Source organism: Arachis stenosperma, chromosome 8, assembly GCF_014773155.1.
Source record: "Arachis stenosperma cultivar V10309 chromosome 8, arast.V10309.gnm1.PFL2, whole genome shotgun sequence".
NCBI classification, from domain to species: domain Eukaryota; kingdom Viridiplantae; phylum Streptophyta; class Magnoliopsida; order Fabales; family Fabaceae; genus Arachis; species Arachis stenosperma.
This window is the reverse complement of record NC_080384.1, coordinates 49,966,297-49,983,877: the sequence shown is the minus strand read 5'-3', so window position 1 is coordinate 49,983,877 and position 17,581 is coordinate 49,966,297. Positions and strand designations below refer to the sequence as shown.

The 17,581-nt window shown below is 31.8% G+C and overlaps 2 protein-coding genes across 2 annotated transcripts; one reads left to right on the top strand and one right to left on the bottom strand.

The window, feature by feature from the left end:
* Positions 1-160: 160 nt before the first annotated feature.
* LOC130945082 (uncharacterized) lies at positions 161-3,387 on the bottom strand. The gene is made up of 10 exons (XM_057873749.1): positions 3,097-3,387; positions 2,395-2,492; positions 2,241-2,283; positions 1,892-1,974; positions 1,749-1,813; positions 1,449-1,507; positions 1,261-1,320; positions 982-1,014; positions 607-672; positions 161-518 (listed from the first exon to the last, which is right to left on the bottom strand). The coding sequence occupies exons 1-10, from the start codon at positions 3,352-3,354 to the stop codon at positions 474-476; spliced, it is 810 nt and encodes a 269-aa protein (XP_057729732.1). The 5' UTR covers positions 3,355-3,387; the 3' UTR covers positions 161-473.
* Positions 3,388-10,911: 7,524 nt separating this feature from the next.
* On the top strand, positions 10,912-14,552 carry LOC130946962 (uncharacterized). The gene is made up of 3 exons (XM_057875870.1): positions 10,912-11,881; positions 12,373-12,474; positions 14,469-14,552. Exons 1-3 carry the CDS (start codon positions 10,950-10,952, stop codon positions 14,473-14,475), a joined length of 1,041 nt encoding a protein of 346 aa, XP_057731853.1. The 5' UTR covers positions 10,912-10,949; the 3' UTR covers positions 14,476-14,552.
* The last annotated feature ends 3,029 nt before the right edge of the window (positions 14,553-17,581 follow it).

Genomic DNA, 17,581 nt, shown 5'->3' with positions numbered 1-17,581 from the left:
GAAACGAGCCAGTATCTCACAAGAACACAAATTTAATTCCCAGTACAAAACTTATGTTAGCAGGTGCTCTCTTAAATTTATTGCAACTCTGCCGAGCTAAAATCCTAAACCATACTCTCATCTAAATAACATCACTACACTGTCTAATGCAGACAAGATGCACCTCTGACAACGATTTATTCTGCCGTTAAAATTTGAATAATGGTCCAATATTACATTGCCTCCATATCATGCAATCTTTATAATAATCACATTAAGCGCTAAAGCTTATATCAAATGAAATCTAAATCTCAAGAAGGATTGTTACATGTTAACATTAGCACTACTGCACTAGACATAAAAAAGCACATGCATACACACAATACAAAATTGATCCTATACAAAAAATAGAAATAGCAGAATTTGGTGGCATTTCAGAGGAAACTATACTTAGCAGAATTTGGTGGCATTTCAGAGGAAACTATACTTTCTGGTTATCTTTTACCCAACAATGAGTCAAGAAGTGCAGCTTCTTCCTCCTGCTTATAAATGACATCACAAATTACAGAAATGAATAGAGATGAAGTTGATAACATTAAGAAAGTTTGGAAGAACGAAACTACGTACCACCAAGGTATTGAATTCGGTCTCTTCATCTATGGCGCTAGAGACAGCTGGATCCTCAAGAAGTTCCTGTCCACAAAAGTTGACATTAGCTCCGTCATAGTCACCCCGTTTGGGCAATAATGCGGACATTATACTAAATTTTCAGTGTGAGATTGCATGCTCCTAGAACACTAGGGTGGGTCATGCTCTATCCATTTATAGATTAACATATTATAATTGCTCATGCGTCACTCTATGAATGAAAGGAGCACAACCCGTTTAAGTGCTCCACAAGATTGTTTCCGAATTCTTATTGGAAATATAAACCAAACTATAAGCAACATATAGAAGCTGAGAAAGTGAAGTTTCCGAATTCTGTGTGGAGCGCCTACTTACATCATCAGCAATTTGCAACATCCCATTTTGATCCTGCAGAAAGAAGACGGCTAAGTTGATTATATTTTGCTTCAGAATACCCAGTTTCTCATGGCAATGGTCTTTAATATTTCAGAAGTTTCCAACCAACCATAGAAATGCATTACATTAGCATTTGTTATTTGAAAAGTTACCAATCAACCATAGAAGGAATAACAGAAAAATTTGCAGTTCAATTCACGTCTGCCACTGTTTAATAAAAGTAATAACTGCTTCCAGAACTTGATTGCAGAAACTTACCTTGACAGCAACAAAAAGAAGTGGATCAGATGGTGTATAAATCATGTAGTGTTCCCCTTCCTGTAACAATATTTCTAAAAATTAGCATACACTAATATAACTGGTAAACTTTGTTATGCCAAAAATAAAAACCTTCAGAGAGACAACAAAACTATCACATGTTTGTGCAGTTGAAGCTGATATATTACCTGACTGAAATGTGTAATTTCTACACCTTCAGTTGGTGAGTCATCTGCCTCTTTACCATCTGCAAAATAAATTAATGAAAAGCATCATCCATTAATTATTGTCCAATCAAATAGTTATACAGCATATTACAAATTCATCACCCCAAAATACCACGCGCAAGAGACAACAAGCAAAGTAGGGAGAATTTTATCACTTTAGCAGTAGTTCAAAATTCAAATTGTTATGCAGCATATCATATCTTCTGGTGTCAGAGATATTAGATATTGTGAGTAAAGGGGAAATAAAGCACTACTCCTTACCTGGATGAAAGTCAAATATGTTCTCTTCTGAGTAGCAAAATCCACCACGAGCCGTGTAACAGTATCTGAGATGGACAGGCCTAAATATTTAATGATCAAATAAATTCCATAACTTTCTGAATTATGAGGGAAGGAATACATACCCACTGTAAACCAAATACATGCGTATCTTGGCAAGTGCATAGGCAGCAGCAGGCATGATAGATTCAAGTTCCACATCAACGACCTAAAACATGGAAACAAGATATTTGGAATGGAGCCTCACCGATGGAAGGAAAAGAAATGCCTTTTCCATGTAACTAGTAAACAAAACTTTCTTCTAGTTAAGATGATCAGTTATTCAAAACTAGTTCATGGTAGTAATAGTAATATAAATAAAACAAGATCACACTATACATTTAGAACCAATAAATATATCTAGAAAATTCAGTGCTGAATCAAGATTTAAGAATAGTCAGCAACCAATACATATACAAACGAGTCGAAACTTACATCGGACCACCCAACACCAGTACTCCTCAATATTTGGATAGGCCTGCAGTGAAGAATTCCAGAGTCCACAGTCCATAATCACGAAACAATATATATTAAGATAAAGGCAAAGACACAATAGTATAACAGCATAAGATAGAAATGGTTTACTGACAAGTCGACGGGGCAGAGCAGCATGCACTGGTGGCCTTGAGAGCTGGTGAACTCTCTCCTAACCACACACTCCAAGGGAAGATTGTTTGCCGGATCAACCTTAACAACAACAAAAACAATTTATCATTTAAACTCGAAACACTCATTTTATTTTCCTATGTGTCATGAACCATTTCTGCGGTTAGGTAAAGGCACATGAATAGTTAGATATTTATTATGCTCCCTCATGAATTATGCATAAATTTATTTAGAAGAACAGGGTAACAAGGAACGAATTCAAAAGCTAAAAGTTTAATCTGTTAGTTAGTATTTAGTAACCATCCAACTCAATCAAATTAACACAGTAACAAGCACCCTGGACATTCCCAATTACACCAGAATTCCACATGTAAACTAGCAATTTAGTCATTAAAAATTTTAAATATTGAAAATCTGAGAGTGTAGCAGCCAAAAACTAAAGAAGCCCGAGTTACTTGAAAGATGTGCTACATTTCACAAATTTGTCAAAACCGTTATCTCAATTTCGTTTTTAACTAACGGCAGTGCTTTATGTCAATTATTTTCGGAACCATAGGGTAGTTTAGGCCTTTCAAGTGCAATAACTTTCATGGCCTCATTCTTTGGGACTAAATTATTGCTTTACTCAAAAATCAAAATTCTAACATCAAGCATGAATAATAATAATAATAATAATAATAGTTACGAGAGTGGCAAGGCGGTGCTTGGAAGCGGAGACAAGCTTGCCGCGTTGGTCGACGACGAATCCAGCTGGTGGTTTGGGAAGAGGGGAAGAAGGAGGAGGAGCAGTGTTATTATTACTCTTACTCCTCTTGTTGTTTCTGTTGGCGGTGGTGGCGGCGTGGCAGAGGAGAGGGCGGGGGAGGGTGGAGAATGAAGGAAGGTTAGAGTGGAATTGGAGTGCGGTGGGAAAGCACCTCAACTTCAATGTTGGCACCGCCATTTCTGATTACACTCCCAGCTTCATCCTCACAAAATTAATTGAAAAGAATTGATTTCATAAAATTACTTCTTACTTAATTATAAATGGAGTTTTTTTTTAATATTTATCTCATTTGTATTCGTATGATTTAATAATTTACAATTATAATATTTTTACATTACTATTATATCACTGAATTTTTTGATTAATCAAATCTAATTAAATTATCAAAATTTTCTATAACAAAAATATTCACACTCCAAACGCATGAAACAACTCACTCTTATGCTTTTTATTAGGGTTGTACATGAAACGAATAATATCCGTATATTCGCGATAATTATCTCGATCCGCTTCGAATTTTGCTAATATTTGCATAAATTATCAAAGGCCAAATCAAAAAGATAAAAGAAAGAAATAATTTTTTTCAAAAGTTACAAAACACTAGAAAAGAAATGATGAAAAGCAAAAATCCTCCATATCAAATATAAATACATAATTTTTTCCTTTAAATATTTTATAACTGTTTTTATCTACATTTGTTAACTTTGTCCCATTTTTTTTAAGATTGAACAAAATTTTTCTGGGTGTATATGTAATTTTTTTTCCTTATGTTTTTTAGATTTCTTTATATAGTCTAAGACTCTAAGAGACTCTTTGCTTGAGTAAATTATTCTCTGTATATGTCTTAGCTGCAATTTCAATCTGTGGGTGGTTTTATTCCAATTTCAGCTCATCAGCTGTCACACACTCGCACATTTCTCTAATCTCTGTTTTGGATGAATGTGGTATTTAATTTTTTGGATTGGGTTTGGTTGATTGTATTATGTTTTAAAGTGTCAAAGTTTATGAAAGACATTTATTAAGAAAAACTACCAAAAGTACCCATGAAGTTTACAGACGCTGACAAAAGTACCCATAAACTAAGGAAATTAACAATGTACCCATGGAAGATGAGTTCCGTATGACAAAAGTATCCAAACCCTAATTTTTTGTTGATTTTTTTAATAAAATTCCCAAACTATCCCCACCCTCAATCTCAACTCACTTTTTTAATCTTCTATAACTCAACATGCACCTTTAAAACTTGCCATGGAGTTCAAAACTACTCCTACAACAGATGAAATGAACCTTTTATGGTGGAAATTTTGGATAATAATGCAACAGAAGATTGCAGTGCCGAGATTAACAAAAGAATCAATCAATACGGATGAAGAATCAGAGAAAGAATCATAAAGGAATAGTTTTTAATCGTTTCATTTGTTTTTTCCTTTTTTTCTTAATTTGAGAGCTTTCTTTGTGTGAAGGGATTGGCAAAAAAAATGGAAAAGAGCTCACCATACTAAATTTATCTTCTAGGAATCGGTCAAAGTCCTCTATCACCACCACCACCACCACCACCATTGATTTTGGCCTGGTCTATTATAGGAGTAGTTTTGGACTCCATGACAAAGGTTTTAAAGGTACAAGTTAGGTTATGGAAGGTTGAAAAAGTGGGTTGAGGTTGAGAGCGATGGTAGTTTTGGAATTTTATTAAGAATTAACAAAAAAATTAGGGTTTGGATACTTTTGTCATACGAAACCCATCTTCCATGGGTACATCATTAATTTCTTTAGTTTATGGGTACTTTTGTCAGCGTTCGTAAACTTCATGGGTACTTTTGATAGTTTTTCCACACTTATTATTATGATATAACAACTAGCAAGTTTTACTATGTAATAATGAGGGTAAGGGTAAATGCGGATCAAATTGAATATGGCCAAAATTTTAATTTGATTCGTATTGAAATTATCGGATCGAATCTAATATCTGTGAATTTAAATTTGGATCCAATTTGACTCGTAAATGTAAGAATTGAATCGGATCGGATATCAGATATATCCGCAAATATATAAAAATATTTTAAAAGATTATTTTTATTAAAAAATATCAATAAAATATTCATTTTTACTCTTTTAAACATGTTTACGTTTAAAATATTATTAACGTACTTTTCTTAAATAATAAAAATAAAATAATACAAAGTACATGATAATTATTGAGTTAATATTCAATTTGGTCTTTGAAATGTGAGGTCGGACTCAATTTGACCTTCAAAATTTTAATGGACTCAAATTGAATCCTAAAATTTGTAATTGTAACTCGTATTAACTTTTGAGCTGATTTTTGTTAATGATGTGTTGATTTGATATATTAACTTGCTGTGATTTGGATTCCTCGCTCAGGTTTCATGTGATCGAAACCTATTAAAACTTTCAGAAGCTTGACTTCTACTCCAGAGTTCCAAAATTTTCAAATTGAATTTGTTATTGTCGTCTTGGTGAGGACGTTGGGAGTCTATCAAATTTATAGAAAGTCTAGTAGATCTCAGTTACATGAAACCTAGACGAGTGATTGTTTTCAGTGGCTAAGAGAATGGGGGTTGAATCTTAACCCCCTTTTTATCAATTACACTTTCTGGTCTTTGAGGAGACTTTTTGATTTTTGTCTCGTCCCTAGCCACGAGACTTTTATTTTTGTCTCGTCACTTGGCACGAGATATTCTTCGGTTTTAGCTCCTGTGCAGTAGAAACAGAAATGGAATAGAAGAGAGAGAAAATTACACCCAGATATATCCTGGTTCAGTTGTTAAGTGAAGTGCAGCCTACATCCAGTCTCCATTACAACAATGATGGAATTTCACTATAATAATCCTGATTACAAATTGTAAAGTGCTAACCCAACTTACAAGGGGATTCCCACTGAATCATGAAACACAACACAGATGTACAAAAGAACTCTAAGGATATCTATGGCTTTTTCTTTTAATTTTGCACTCTCTGTCTTTTTCCGCTCTATGGCTTTTACATACAAATCTCACTGTTTGCCTTTTTCCATGAGACTCAAGACATGACAAAAATAAACAGAAAAATACAAAATAGAAAACTTTGAAGGAGAAGAAAATCTGTAAGCTTAGGTAGCTCTGAGAATTCTGTGCCTTGCACTCTCACTGCTCACTTCTTTTCCTTGAATCAAACTGTGACTGTTCACCCCTTTTATAGAGAGGAGAAACCTTCACAGTTGAAACAAAAACCAAGCTTAACTTCTTTTTCTTCACCCATAACCGATTCGACCAAATAGAGAGAAGAGGTAACCCATGCAAAATCCAACATGCAAATACCTCTAGTTCTTCCTTGGTCATCACTCTTCATCAATCCGAGCGCTCTATCCTTGGCTTGCTCTCCAAGATGAAATTCTGGCCCTTGATGCTTCATGATGATGATGGCCTCATCTGCTCCAATCTCTGCCTCTTCCATCACGTAGCCACCCTAGCTACTTCCTGTGGTGGTTGAGTAGAATCAGAGACAAGCCATCCCTCAAAGGATCTCCACCTTGCTGGCCGAATTTTTCTTCAACATTTTTTGGTATGGAGAAGCTAAGATCCCATCACAAAATCTTTCCACAAGTGAAGATCCCATCACAAAATCTTTCCACAAGTGATAAGAATATCAGCCACAGCATACTTTATGGAGAAGCTTAGGTCTTGTAGCGTGCTCCATCTTCCTTTCGGTGGCTAGGTGCAGCTTCCATGGTTGCTGGGTATTGACCGAAAGAGAAGAGAAAAAGATGAGAGAGAATATAGAATTAAAGAAAAAGCAATTATTTAAAATGGAACAAATTAAATGAAATGGAATTGCTTTTACTTCCCTTGCTAGAGTGGAACCATGGAGCCAATGTGCTTTCTTTCATTATATTTCGGACTAAGCATTGGATCACTTAGCATAGATCATAATTGAGTTTTGGAGCAATGAGATTCATTGTGGCCCAATAATAAGAATAATAATTCAGTCCCAATAATCAAAGCACTTTTGCATCAATGCTAAAAGTTTTTATAAAGCATTTGGGCTTGCAACATTTACTTTTATTTTTGGCACAATGCTAAATCTGCATAGTAAAAATTAACTTAATCACCATATATGAATTAATATTTTTGCAATTAATTAAATTAATAATGTTTAATCATCACAAATGTTAATTTAGAGTTTTCTAAACTCATCAACGAAAAATCCAAATCTTGATAATTTAATATGCAAAATTAACATATTATTTACAGAAATTAGTTCAAAGACTTAAGAGTTATTATAGTAAATTTTTTAGATTTAAATTAAATTAATTGTCTAGTTTTAAAAATATATTAATAAATATTATAATATTTTTATATAAGCTTATACTATCACTTGTATTATTCTCAAATTTTTTTTCAAATAGTAACCTAGACGGCAACTTTTAAAACTATATATATAAAAAAGGTTCTATAAAAAATTTATCAAAAGATTCTTATTTTGAGTTTTTTTTTTTTGGAATGAGCTAACATGACTATGCTTTTGAAAATTAGATTGAAATTAATATGTTCCATCCCGTTAATTAAGAATTGGCCATCAAATTAGTTTGATTTAATATAAATTGTTTGATAGAAAATTAATTAAAAATAAAAAAATCGTTAACTAATCAAATTGATATAAATTTTAACAGTTAATCGATTCAAAATAATAAACTATAAAAAAATTAAATCTTTTTTTTAAAAATATTTTTTATATATTAATAATTATTTTATTATTTTTCATTAAATCTTAGTTAAATTTCCATTGAACTTTTGAACATCTAAATCCACCAATTTCAATGATCTGTTTGGTTTTTAAATCTTAAACCATAGTTATAAAAATTAAATCGAATCGGTCGGTTTGAACAAAAAATCGGTGAACTGAATTTTAAGCCAATTTGGTTTATTTCATAGACCGTTTAAAAAAGAAAATCGGTATGAACTAATAAGAAAAAAATTGGTCAAAATTGGTGAAAATTGGTGCAAACCGATATAATCGAACCAATATGTTTGGAAAATTTTTCAAAATATTGTAGCCAAGGTTCGAACCAAAAATCTTAGTGTTGTTGAATTTCCATTGAACTTTTGAACATCTAAATCTACCGGTTTGATGACCCGTTTGGTTTTCAAACTTCAAACCATAGTTATAAAAATCAAGTCGGACCGGTCGGTTCGACAAAAAATTTGATGAACTAAATCCTAAGCCGATTTGGTTTACTCCTTGGACCGTTTAAGAAAAAGGATCAGAATGAACTAATAAGAACCAAAGAAAACCGGTCGAAATTGGTGAGAACCGATGTAAATCGGTTGGATCCTCTAAATTTTAAATTTCACTTTAGAGAGTAAAGTTTGATCTCTCTCGTATTTTCTCTTGGTCCCACCTATGAAATAAATGGTGAGATATCAAACTTTATTCTCTAAAGTCACCAAAAAAAATTTTATTCTCTAAAGTGAAATTCAAAATTTAGAGGATCAAAATCCTAACTGGTTACCTTAGTGTTGCAGGCTTGCAGCACTTTCTCCTTGCCACTTAGCCATCATGCTTCTTATTATTATATATGACAAATAGTAATTATATAATATAATATACATTAATTACATAATTTTATATATATCTAATTTAATTTAATTTTATATTTTTTATTTTTTGAATTAATTATATTTTAATTATGTACTATTATTAATATAAATATAAATTTCACTAAAAATTCATTAATATGCTTGATCTATTTTAATGTTAGTATTGTGATTAAGGTTATTTATTTTGATACTAGTGTTAAAATATACTGATATTATAGTTCGATTATAGATTTTGTGAATTAATTGTTATTTTTATTATGTCAAATTAAGATACTATTGTAATAATCCTAATAAATTTTATATTTTTTATATTAATTATTTTTAAAATTTGAGACTCAATTCTTCATAAAATGTTAGTAAAGATATGTATTTTAAATTTTAGTTTTAAGTTTTTTATTATTTTATATTTTTTATTTACGTCAAACTGATTCAATCAACAAATAATTTATCAATTAAATCAATCAATCAATAAACTAATAATTTAATTGATTTGATTACCAATTTAGTTCGAGTGATTGTGACCATGATGCCTCAAACATAAGGATGGATAACGGTAACAAATGAGTTCAAATTTAAATTTTATTTATTTACTTATTTTGTTCCCCTTTTAACCGAGACACATGAAGGATGGATAACGATTAACGACTCTTAACGTTGTCATGTCCCTGGGACGAATGAAACCCAACACATAAGACTTTCCAAATCAATTCCAATGGCTTTGAAAACTTGCTTTCCTCTTCTCCACCATTTACAACACTCTTCTTCTAGAACCTTCTTCTCATTTCCCTCTTTCAATTCTGCTACCTGCATTTTTTACAATGAATCTCACAACAACTACATCCTGCATTTCACAACATTTTTTAGTAAGAAGGAAGCTCCATCTTCCTCTTCTTCTCACAGTTCGTCTTGCAAATCTCGGAGACTTCGAGAGCCCCGAGTTTGTAGCTGATAAACTTTTACAAGCAGAAAGGTGTAAGGTAAGGTTCTTGTTTCCATTGCTGGAACTTTGTATGACTAATGCAAAATTTGAGTGAAGTGATGATGATGTTGATTAGAAGAATGAGGTGAAAGATTTACCTTGGATTACTTTGACTCTATTGTGAACATCATTTTGCTAATACTAAGACACTAAAAGCTAAACTAACTATTATATAATAAAAAGGACTCTAGAACCTTCCCTTCCTATCACAAACTATTGGCACCTCACCTGTGCTCTAAAGTATTCCTATAATTATTTATTTTTATCCATAGTTGATTCTTCGTTGATCTTTACTTAATTAAATCAAAAGTAGCAATGATCAATTGGTTTCTTGTTGAGATTGAGGTGTAGTAGTTAACCACTTTTTGTTTATATAACAATAATTTGATTTGATATTAATTTACAAGAATTTTGCATTGAAAACATAAAATTTAAATAGAATCAACTCTTTTATTTTTATTTAAATAGATAATTTGTAATTAAAGTACGTTGTATAAGGAGCGAAACAGAGTATCAAAAAAAGAAAATATTATGTAATCTAAACGAGTGAAATTTACTATCCTGATTAGTTACAGTAACAATAATTTGTTATTGTTAATTTAGAAGAATTTTGCATTGAAAACATAAAATTTAAATAGAGTCAACTCTTTTATTTTTTATTTTTATTTAAATAGATAATTTGTAATTAAAGTATGTTGTATAAAGAGCGAAACAGAATATCAAAAAAAAAAAAAAATTATGTAATCTAAATGAGCCAAATATACTATCCCGATTAGTTACAATTATTTAATTCCTTCTCTTTGAGCTTCAGTCCCGTTTATCCAAAAAGGGAAAAAACAGATAATTTGTAATTTAAAAAATTGGATTAAAATATTAATTTTAGAGTAAAAAATTATCTTTAACGCTTTAATTTTAGACTTCAAGATTAAGTAGTCCTTCTATAATGCCTTCTGAAAGTCTTTTGTTTTAATTAAAACTATCTACATTTACATAATACAAAAGATAAAAAAAATCCTAAAATGAATTTTTAAAATGAAATTATTTAATTTTTATTCATAATGTAATATAAATTAATTGACACACTCTATTTTAGAAAGTGAAACTTACATCAATAAATAAATACTATATCTAAAAATAGGAAACCAAGAAAGAAAAAAGTAGGAAACCAAGAAAGAAGAAGAAGGAGGAGAAGAAGAATGAGTGACGAGCAATCAGATTCTGCAATGATGAATCCATGGGATATCAGAGACCCGTGCGATATGATAGACTTTGATGCCGACGATGAAGCACCGCAGTTTCTGTTTGAGTGTCCGCCTCTGCCTGAGCCCATCTGGAATGGGGACGAAAAGATTGTTGCCGCCAATGTAGGTGAGCCGTGTGCCATGGACATGAGTGGTAATCAACCACCTCAACCGGTTATTGATGAGTTTTTCCCGGAAGCAATGAAGAGGACAGAGCACTATTGGGGAAGCCAACCACTTCAGTCTCAGCCTGAGCCATGTGCCATGGACGTGAGTGGTAATGAACCACCTCAGCCAGTTATTGATTCGTGTTTCCCGGAAGTTATGAAGAGGAGAGAGCACTATTGGGGAAGCCCATTATCTGGTTCTCAACCACTTCAGTCTCAGTCTCAGTCTCAGTCACGTGCCATTGACGTGTGTGGTAATCAACCACTTCAGTCTCAATCTCAGACGGATATAGTAAGGACGCTGACGGATGAGTTTTTCGCTGACACCTGTGGTTATCCACCACCTCAGCCTCAGACTCAGTGGGATACCAGTAGGAACATGTTAGAGCTGATTCCCGATGTCGGTGGTCATCAACCACTTCAACCTCAACCTCCGGTCTGGACTTGGGAGGAGAACAAAGCATTTGAGTCAATTATTACCAGTTGTTTTCAGGATGATATCCAGAACCGCTGGGAGGACGTCGCTGCTCGTCTCCCCGGCAGGACCCCGGCACAGCTGCAAGAGCGCTTTCAGAAGCTGATGAACGACATCAATGCCATCGATAACGGTTATCCTACAAGCACTCCTCTCAATGCTGCATCTGATAACATGATCACCATGATCATCAATGCAACACCACTACCACCATCACAGCCTTATTCGACTCATCATCATCACAGGTCAGTATTCTCAATATTTTCATTCTTATTAAACTATTCTTCGACCTTAATCCATGACAACAAAAAAAAAAAGTCTTGTGACCCACAAATTCAATCTAACAAAATACATAAATTTAATTATAATTTTTTTAATCTAAAATCACAAAACAAATTAGAATTAAATTTATGTATTTTGTTGGGTTGAATTTGTGGGCCACGAAACTTTTTTATTGTTGTCAGGGACTAAGATGGAAGAGTAGTTTAATAGACTAAAATTGTAATTAAATTTATATATTTTATTGGACTGAATCTGTGGATCACGAGACTTCTTTATTGCTGTTATGGACTAAGGTGGAAGAGTAGTTTAATAATTCCCTTCTTAGTTAGCAAGGTTTATTTCTCCTATTCTTTATTTCTGTTTACTTATTCTATATTTCTTTTTTTTTTATAAATTTTATGAACAAACCTAATAAACAATGAACTTTTTAATATTTTGTTTATTATCATGGCAGGGAGGAGCTCGTGCCAGCTGCAGAGGAGGAGGTAGTGCCAACTGAACAAGAGAAGGCAGCACCAACAAAGACAGGATATCATTGGACCCAAGATGAACATAGGTATTTATTATTATATTACTTCTTTTTATCTCTTATTTATTTATTTATTTATTATTTAGTTAAATATTGGTATTTACAAAAAAAAAATGTGAAGCAACTAATATCAACATATAGAAACAATTCTCTTGAATTAGATATATCTCTAATTTGTCCATGATGATTGTATGTTGTCTACAATATATAAGTCTAGCACCTCCTTTTTGCAAGATAGACTTCAACGCTCTCTTGTTAATTAAAGCTTGCATACATCAGTGTTTTTATGCATCAATAACTAGTAATTTGAGCGAATTCTAAAGTAATTTTTATTGATTGCTAAATTTATTTTGTTTTGACCGTGGTTGGCATAATAAGGTTTTTAGTTGGACTAAAAACCAAAAAAGAAAAAAAAAATTGTTTGATATCTAAAAATATCGTTATTAATTAAATAGTTTATGTTTTTGTTTAAAAATTTTTAGTATAAAATTTGTTAATAGTTATTTCAAAAATCATATTTTGGTAGGTTATTTCTTAGAGGGTACCAAAAAGAAGGCTCACACTGGAAAAGAATTTCAGAATATTATGTAAAAACAAAAACTCCTAGTCAAATTTCCAGTCATGCTCAGAAATATTTTTTACATCAAGAAGAATTAGCTAAAGGAAAAAAGTTAAGGAAAAGCATTTTTGATGTAATTTGATCATCGTAAGTCATTTCTTTACTCTCAATTACTTTGTTTAATTCAATTTTTACTAATATAGAAAATATTTAATTGGCTATTTTAAACTCTTTTAAATTATTATTCATAATAGTTACACTATTTTAATTGTTTTTCAATGTAGAAATTGTGCCCTAATTCAACCTTTTTAACGGATGGAGGATTTGCTTAAAGGAGGAAGAACATGTAAATGGTCTAAAGATTTTTATTTAGGTTACACATATCTAGTTCGAGTTAATTGTTAGCTAGTTTTGTAAATGAACAATGACCGAAAGATATGTTTGAAAAAATAATGATGTAGGTAGGATGATCATTATAGATGTAATTGTGATTTATAACCTTTTTATTAATAATATTTGATTTTCTAGTTCTCCGGCCTTGATGGCAATGCCGAAGGGGACGGTGAACTAGATTTTATCTAAAATCTTGACGGCTATGCCGAAGAGACTTTTGGTAGAAAAGATGTATCTTTTTAAACAGATATGTAAAAAAATTTTAAAAATATTTGATCCATAAAAAATAGTTATAAAATATTTTTAGATAATTTTATACCTTTATTAATGATTACTTCTTTTTCATATTTTATTTGGTTGTCATTGAAAAAGAGTTGAAAAAGAAGAGCTTGACACTAATTAGATTATAGACAAAGTATTTGATACTCATTAGCTTGTTAAGTAATTGTATTTACACAATTACTCCAATTAACTTGCTGTGTTGTATTTACATGATGGCAGTAATAAAAATTTGTTTTATTAATGTTTTTATTGCCTCTTTTTGATGAACGAGAATAAGTGACTTTTGTAACAACACTTTTGTTGTTATCGTGAAAATTATATTTACCATGACAGCCTTAAATACGAAAATGAAGACAAGATGTAATAGAATTATCGGTTGTTCATAGAAGAAAATTATTTTCATCCCATAAAGGAGAAAAGAAAAGGCAAATTCATAGAACATACTTCAATTTAAGTTATATATTTTCCATGATATCTTTCTATGTTATATAGTGTGTACACTTTCTATATGTAATTATTGAATAAATTTCTATGTAATTTGTTTTATTTAATCACAGAAAATATGATTCACAATACTTGTTTGAATCTTATTTACAATGTATCTAATCAGTTATTTTCATATTCATTGCCACCATCATTGAATTCTTTATTGAAATTGTTCATTAAGTATATGAAGGTAAAATGGGGTAGTCATATATTCCAAAATTCCAAGTGCATTATGATATTAATTGTAAATAACTTAACCCTTACATTGATTATCTCCTCTATAATTTTGTTCCAAATGCAGAACCTGACCCAGCACTGAGAATAGTTTGTCCTCAGATCTCACCTATTATACCCCATAATTACAAGGAGAGTAGCTTTCCTGCACCAGTTTTTACTTTTGTGGTAGACTCATTTCAATTTCTTTTTTTTTGTTAGAATTCGATACATATGTTGCTCCTAATAAGCAATGAATGTTATTTATGCAGTTATATAATTTTGGAAAAACAACAGCAGATGTCACCTTGCTTTTCACATGGACTGTAAGTGAAACTTTTTTTTTGGACTATTTACTATTACACTGTTGGTGTTTTAATGTTTTATCCTATTCTTGGCCCTTGGGGTGCTTAATGCAAACAATTGATGTATGCATTCAGATTTCTGTTGGACGACACAACTTATTTTTTATTTTTTCTTTTATTATTTTTGTTAATTTTTCATAATTATATTTTTTATTACTATATTTTTCATCTCAAATTTTTTGAATGAAAAAAAATATGAATAAATTAGATTTTTATAATTTATTCTAGTTTATTACCAAATAGCATACAAGAACACAAAATTGTGTATCTCTGTGCTTTTATGTCTTGTTCTCAGTGTCTTGTTCTTAGAAACAAACACAGCCTTGATGTATGCATTCAGATTTCTGTTGGAGGACTTTCTGAGTTTACTGGCGATCATTCTAATTCAAAGATTTTTGTTATATCAAGTTATCGGTTCCATCATGTTTTCTTCTCCTGGATAAAGCCAAATATTCTGTTCTAGCTTCTAAGTATTATATAAGACAAGCACTTAGATTTTCCTTTATTTGGGTATCATAAATAATTTCTTGTCAATTATGACAATTACAATGTTGAAGACTTCAAGTCCTGTCAAGCATCACTGTTTCATAATATTGGAAGCCTAAACAATTACCCCTTTTGAACTCTTAAAAATGATGTATCTTGTAATATCTTAGGGCAATCTTTTAGGATTGGTTTTTATATTTTCTTACATTACGCCATTTTTCATCTTTATTTTAGTATTTTTGGGATTCTAATATTTTTCAAAAATAGGGGTTGTTACTTTGTAATTTATCTCATGGTACATCTCATCATATCAGAATGGCTGAGTTGATTGAATGAAGATATCATGATGCAGATTGTAATGCTGTTTTTTCAGCTTTTGTTGCTTTTTTGTTCTTCTTCTCCCCAGCCCATCCCCTTTTTTTGTTGATGTTTACATTGCACTTATGAAATTCAATCATTTGTATTTTGGTTCATGTGGTGCTAATCTAAATCTGTGATTTTCTTTGAAAGCTCTTCAAAAGATGTCTATTACAGCAGGATATTAACCTTTCTGTAACCAATATAGTTATTACATTTCACTGAAACGAATTAGTACTATTTGTCTTTTTAGCATGGGTCTTTTGACCGTCTGAATTTCGCTGAAACTGCCATGCCTTCAGAACCAGGATCGTCGATTGGAGCAGCTGTTGCAGCAACTCTGACTATTCCTTCAGATGCTCAACAAACCATCACATTTTCACTAGCATCGGACTGTCCTGAAGTCAAGTTTCTGGCAGGAAGGGTTTACATTAACAGGCTGGCTGAAGAAAACTTGTATAAAATTTCCTGTCTGAAGACAGCTTAACTAAAGAAACTTAACAGGTGTTACACTAAATTCTAGTGTACTAATGGGGATGCAGCTGCAAAGATTGCGCACGATGCTATTATTGGTAATACTCTTTGATGAGATACATTAAATTTTGTATTTGTATAGTTGGGATTGCTTCGAAACTCAATATTGAGAATTATATCTGTTCCGTCCGTTGGCTATACTTCGGCTCAGGTAAAACTATAAATCGAAATCCGGTTAAAACTAAATACACACGTACTATATCAGGAGTACGTGGAGAGTACATGTTTTACTCTGCTAACGAATTTATCTTATAAAATCAGTTAACGAATTTATCTTATAAAATCAAATAACTACGTGTCAACCTAGATGAACACAGAAATCTCTCCACAAATCTCTCTAAAGAAGAGCACTAAAGAGCAGTTATCACCCACTTAGTAACAGCTCCACAATATTAGACCCACTAAGTAACTGCTGTGGCACAATAATTCTATAAATATATCCACATGAAAGAGGTATGTTATTCATTCTAAATAACTCATATTTATCTTCTACTCTTACTAACTTGAGCGTTGGAGTCTCTTTGCAGGTGCCCAATGCCGCAGTCCTTGATGTTCTTTCCTCTCACTCTCAAGGAAAACAAGTTCAAGCACTAGCAGAACAAGCTATACCTCAGAGTTCACTTCCATACAGGAACAATATCCATAGATATATTTTTAAAGCTTCTATGAATTGGTGACATAGGGCACCGGCAATGGGAGGCTCAGATTGAAGACTGGCAAAGGCCAATCTTTCAAGACAAAGAGTGGTAATGCTCAGTTCTTTATTAACTTTCTTCTTGTACTTTTAAAATTCTGAAGCTTTCAGAGTTGTGCTGGTACCCTACAACATTTGGACAGGTATTTCTTTAAAACTTGAGTTTTATATATTAGCTAATTAAGCCATGTTTATTTGCTTTAAAACTTTTCAGACTCTGTATGATTATGGGCACCTGATTCAATACTCTTGGAAGGTTTGGAGTATTAAATTTCTTCTTAAAGAATTATACAAAAGTTAACGTATTTGGAGTTTTAGTACTCCTTAATTAAAAAGAGAGAGAAGAATCATCATTTAATTTTAAAAAAAAAAGAAAAGAATTAGCATTAAATTCTATTTGGGTTAAATTTTTTTGTTTTAATTTAAATTTATTTTATTTTTAGATTGATATTGATAGAAACAAGAGACTGAGAAAATGATGTGAAAAGTGTATTATTGAGTTGTGTGTCAGGTACAATATACAAGGGGTATTTATAGGTGCTAAATGAATCAAAGTAAATAAAGACATAGAATCCTACAATTAATGTACAGATATGCTATATAAATATAGACGATGCTAATTGATCTAAATTGATTCTAATGATTCTCTAACATCCCCCCTCTAATTCAAGTGGGAGCTAAGGATACCAACTTGAGTTTGGATAACAAAATCCGAAAGCGAGTCGGGTGATGAGCTTTCGTGAAGATATCAGCAGTCTGATCCAG

Bases quoted from the DNA above. Each gene is read 5' to 3' on its own strand.
- LOC130946962 (XM_057875870.1), top strand. From the start codon at position 10,950: ATGAGTGACGAGCAATCAGATTCTGCAATGATGAATCCATGGGATATC. The intron at 11,882-12,372 runs GTCAGTATTCTC...TTATCATGGCAG, and splicing joins TCGACTCATCATCATCACAG to GGAGGAGCTCGTGCCAGCTG.
- LOC130945082 (XM_057873749.1), bottom strand. From the start codon at position 3,354: ATGGCGGTGCCAACATTGAAGTTGAGGTGCTTTCCCACCGCACTCCAA. The intron at 2,493-3,096 runs GTAACTATTATT...GTTGTTGTTAAG, and splicing joins AGCACCGCCTTGCCACTCTC to GTTGATCCGGCAAACAATCT. The intron at 1,814-1,891 runs GTATGTATTCCT...TGTCCATCTCAG, and splicing joins ATGTATTTGGTTTACAGTGG to ATACTGTTACACGGCTCGTG.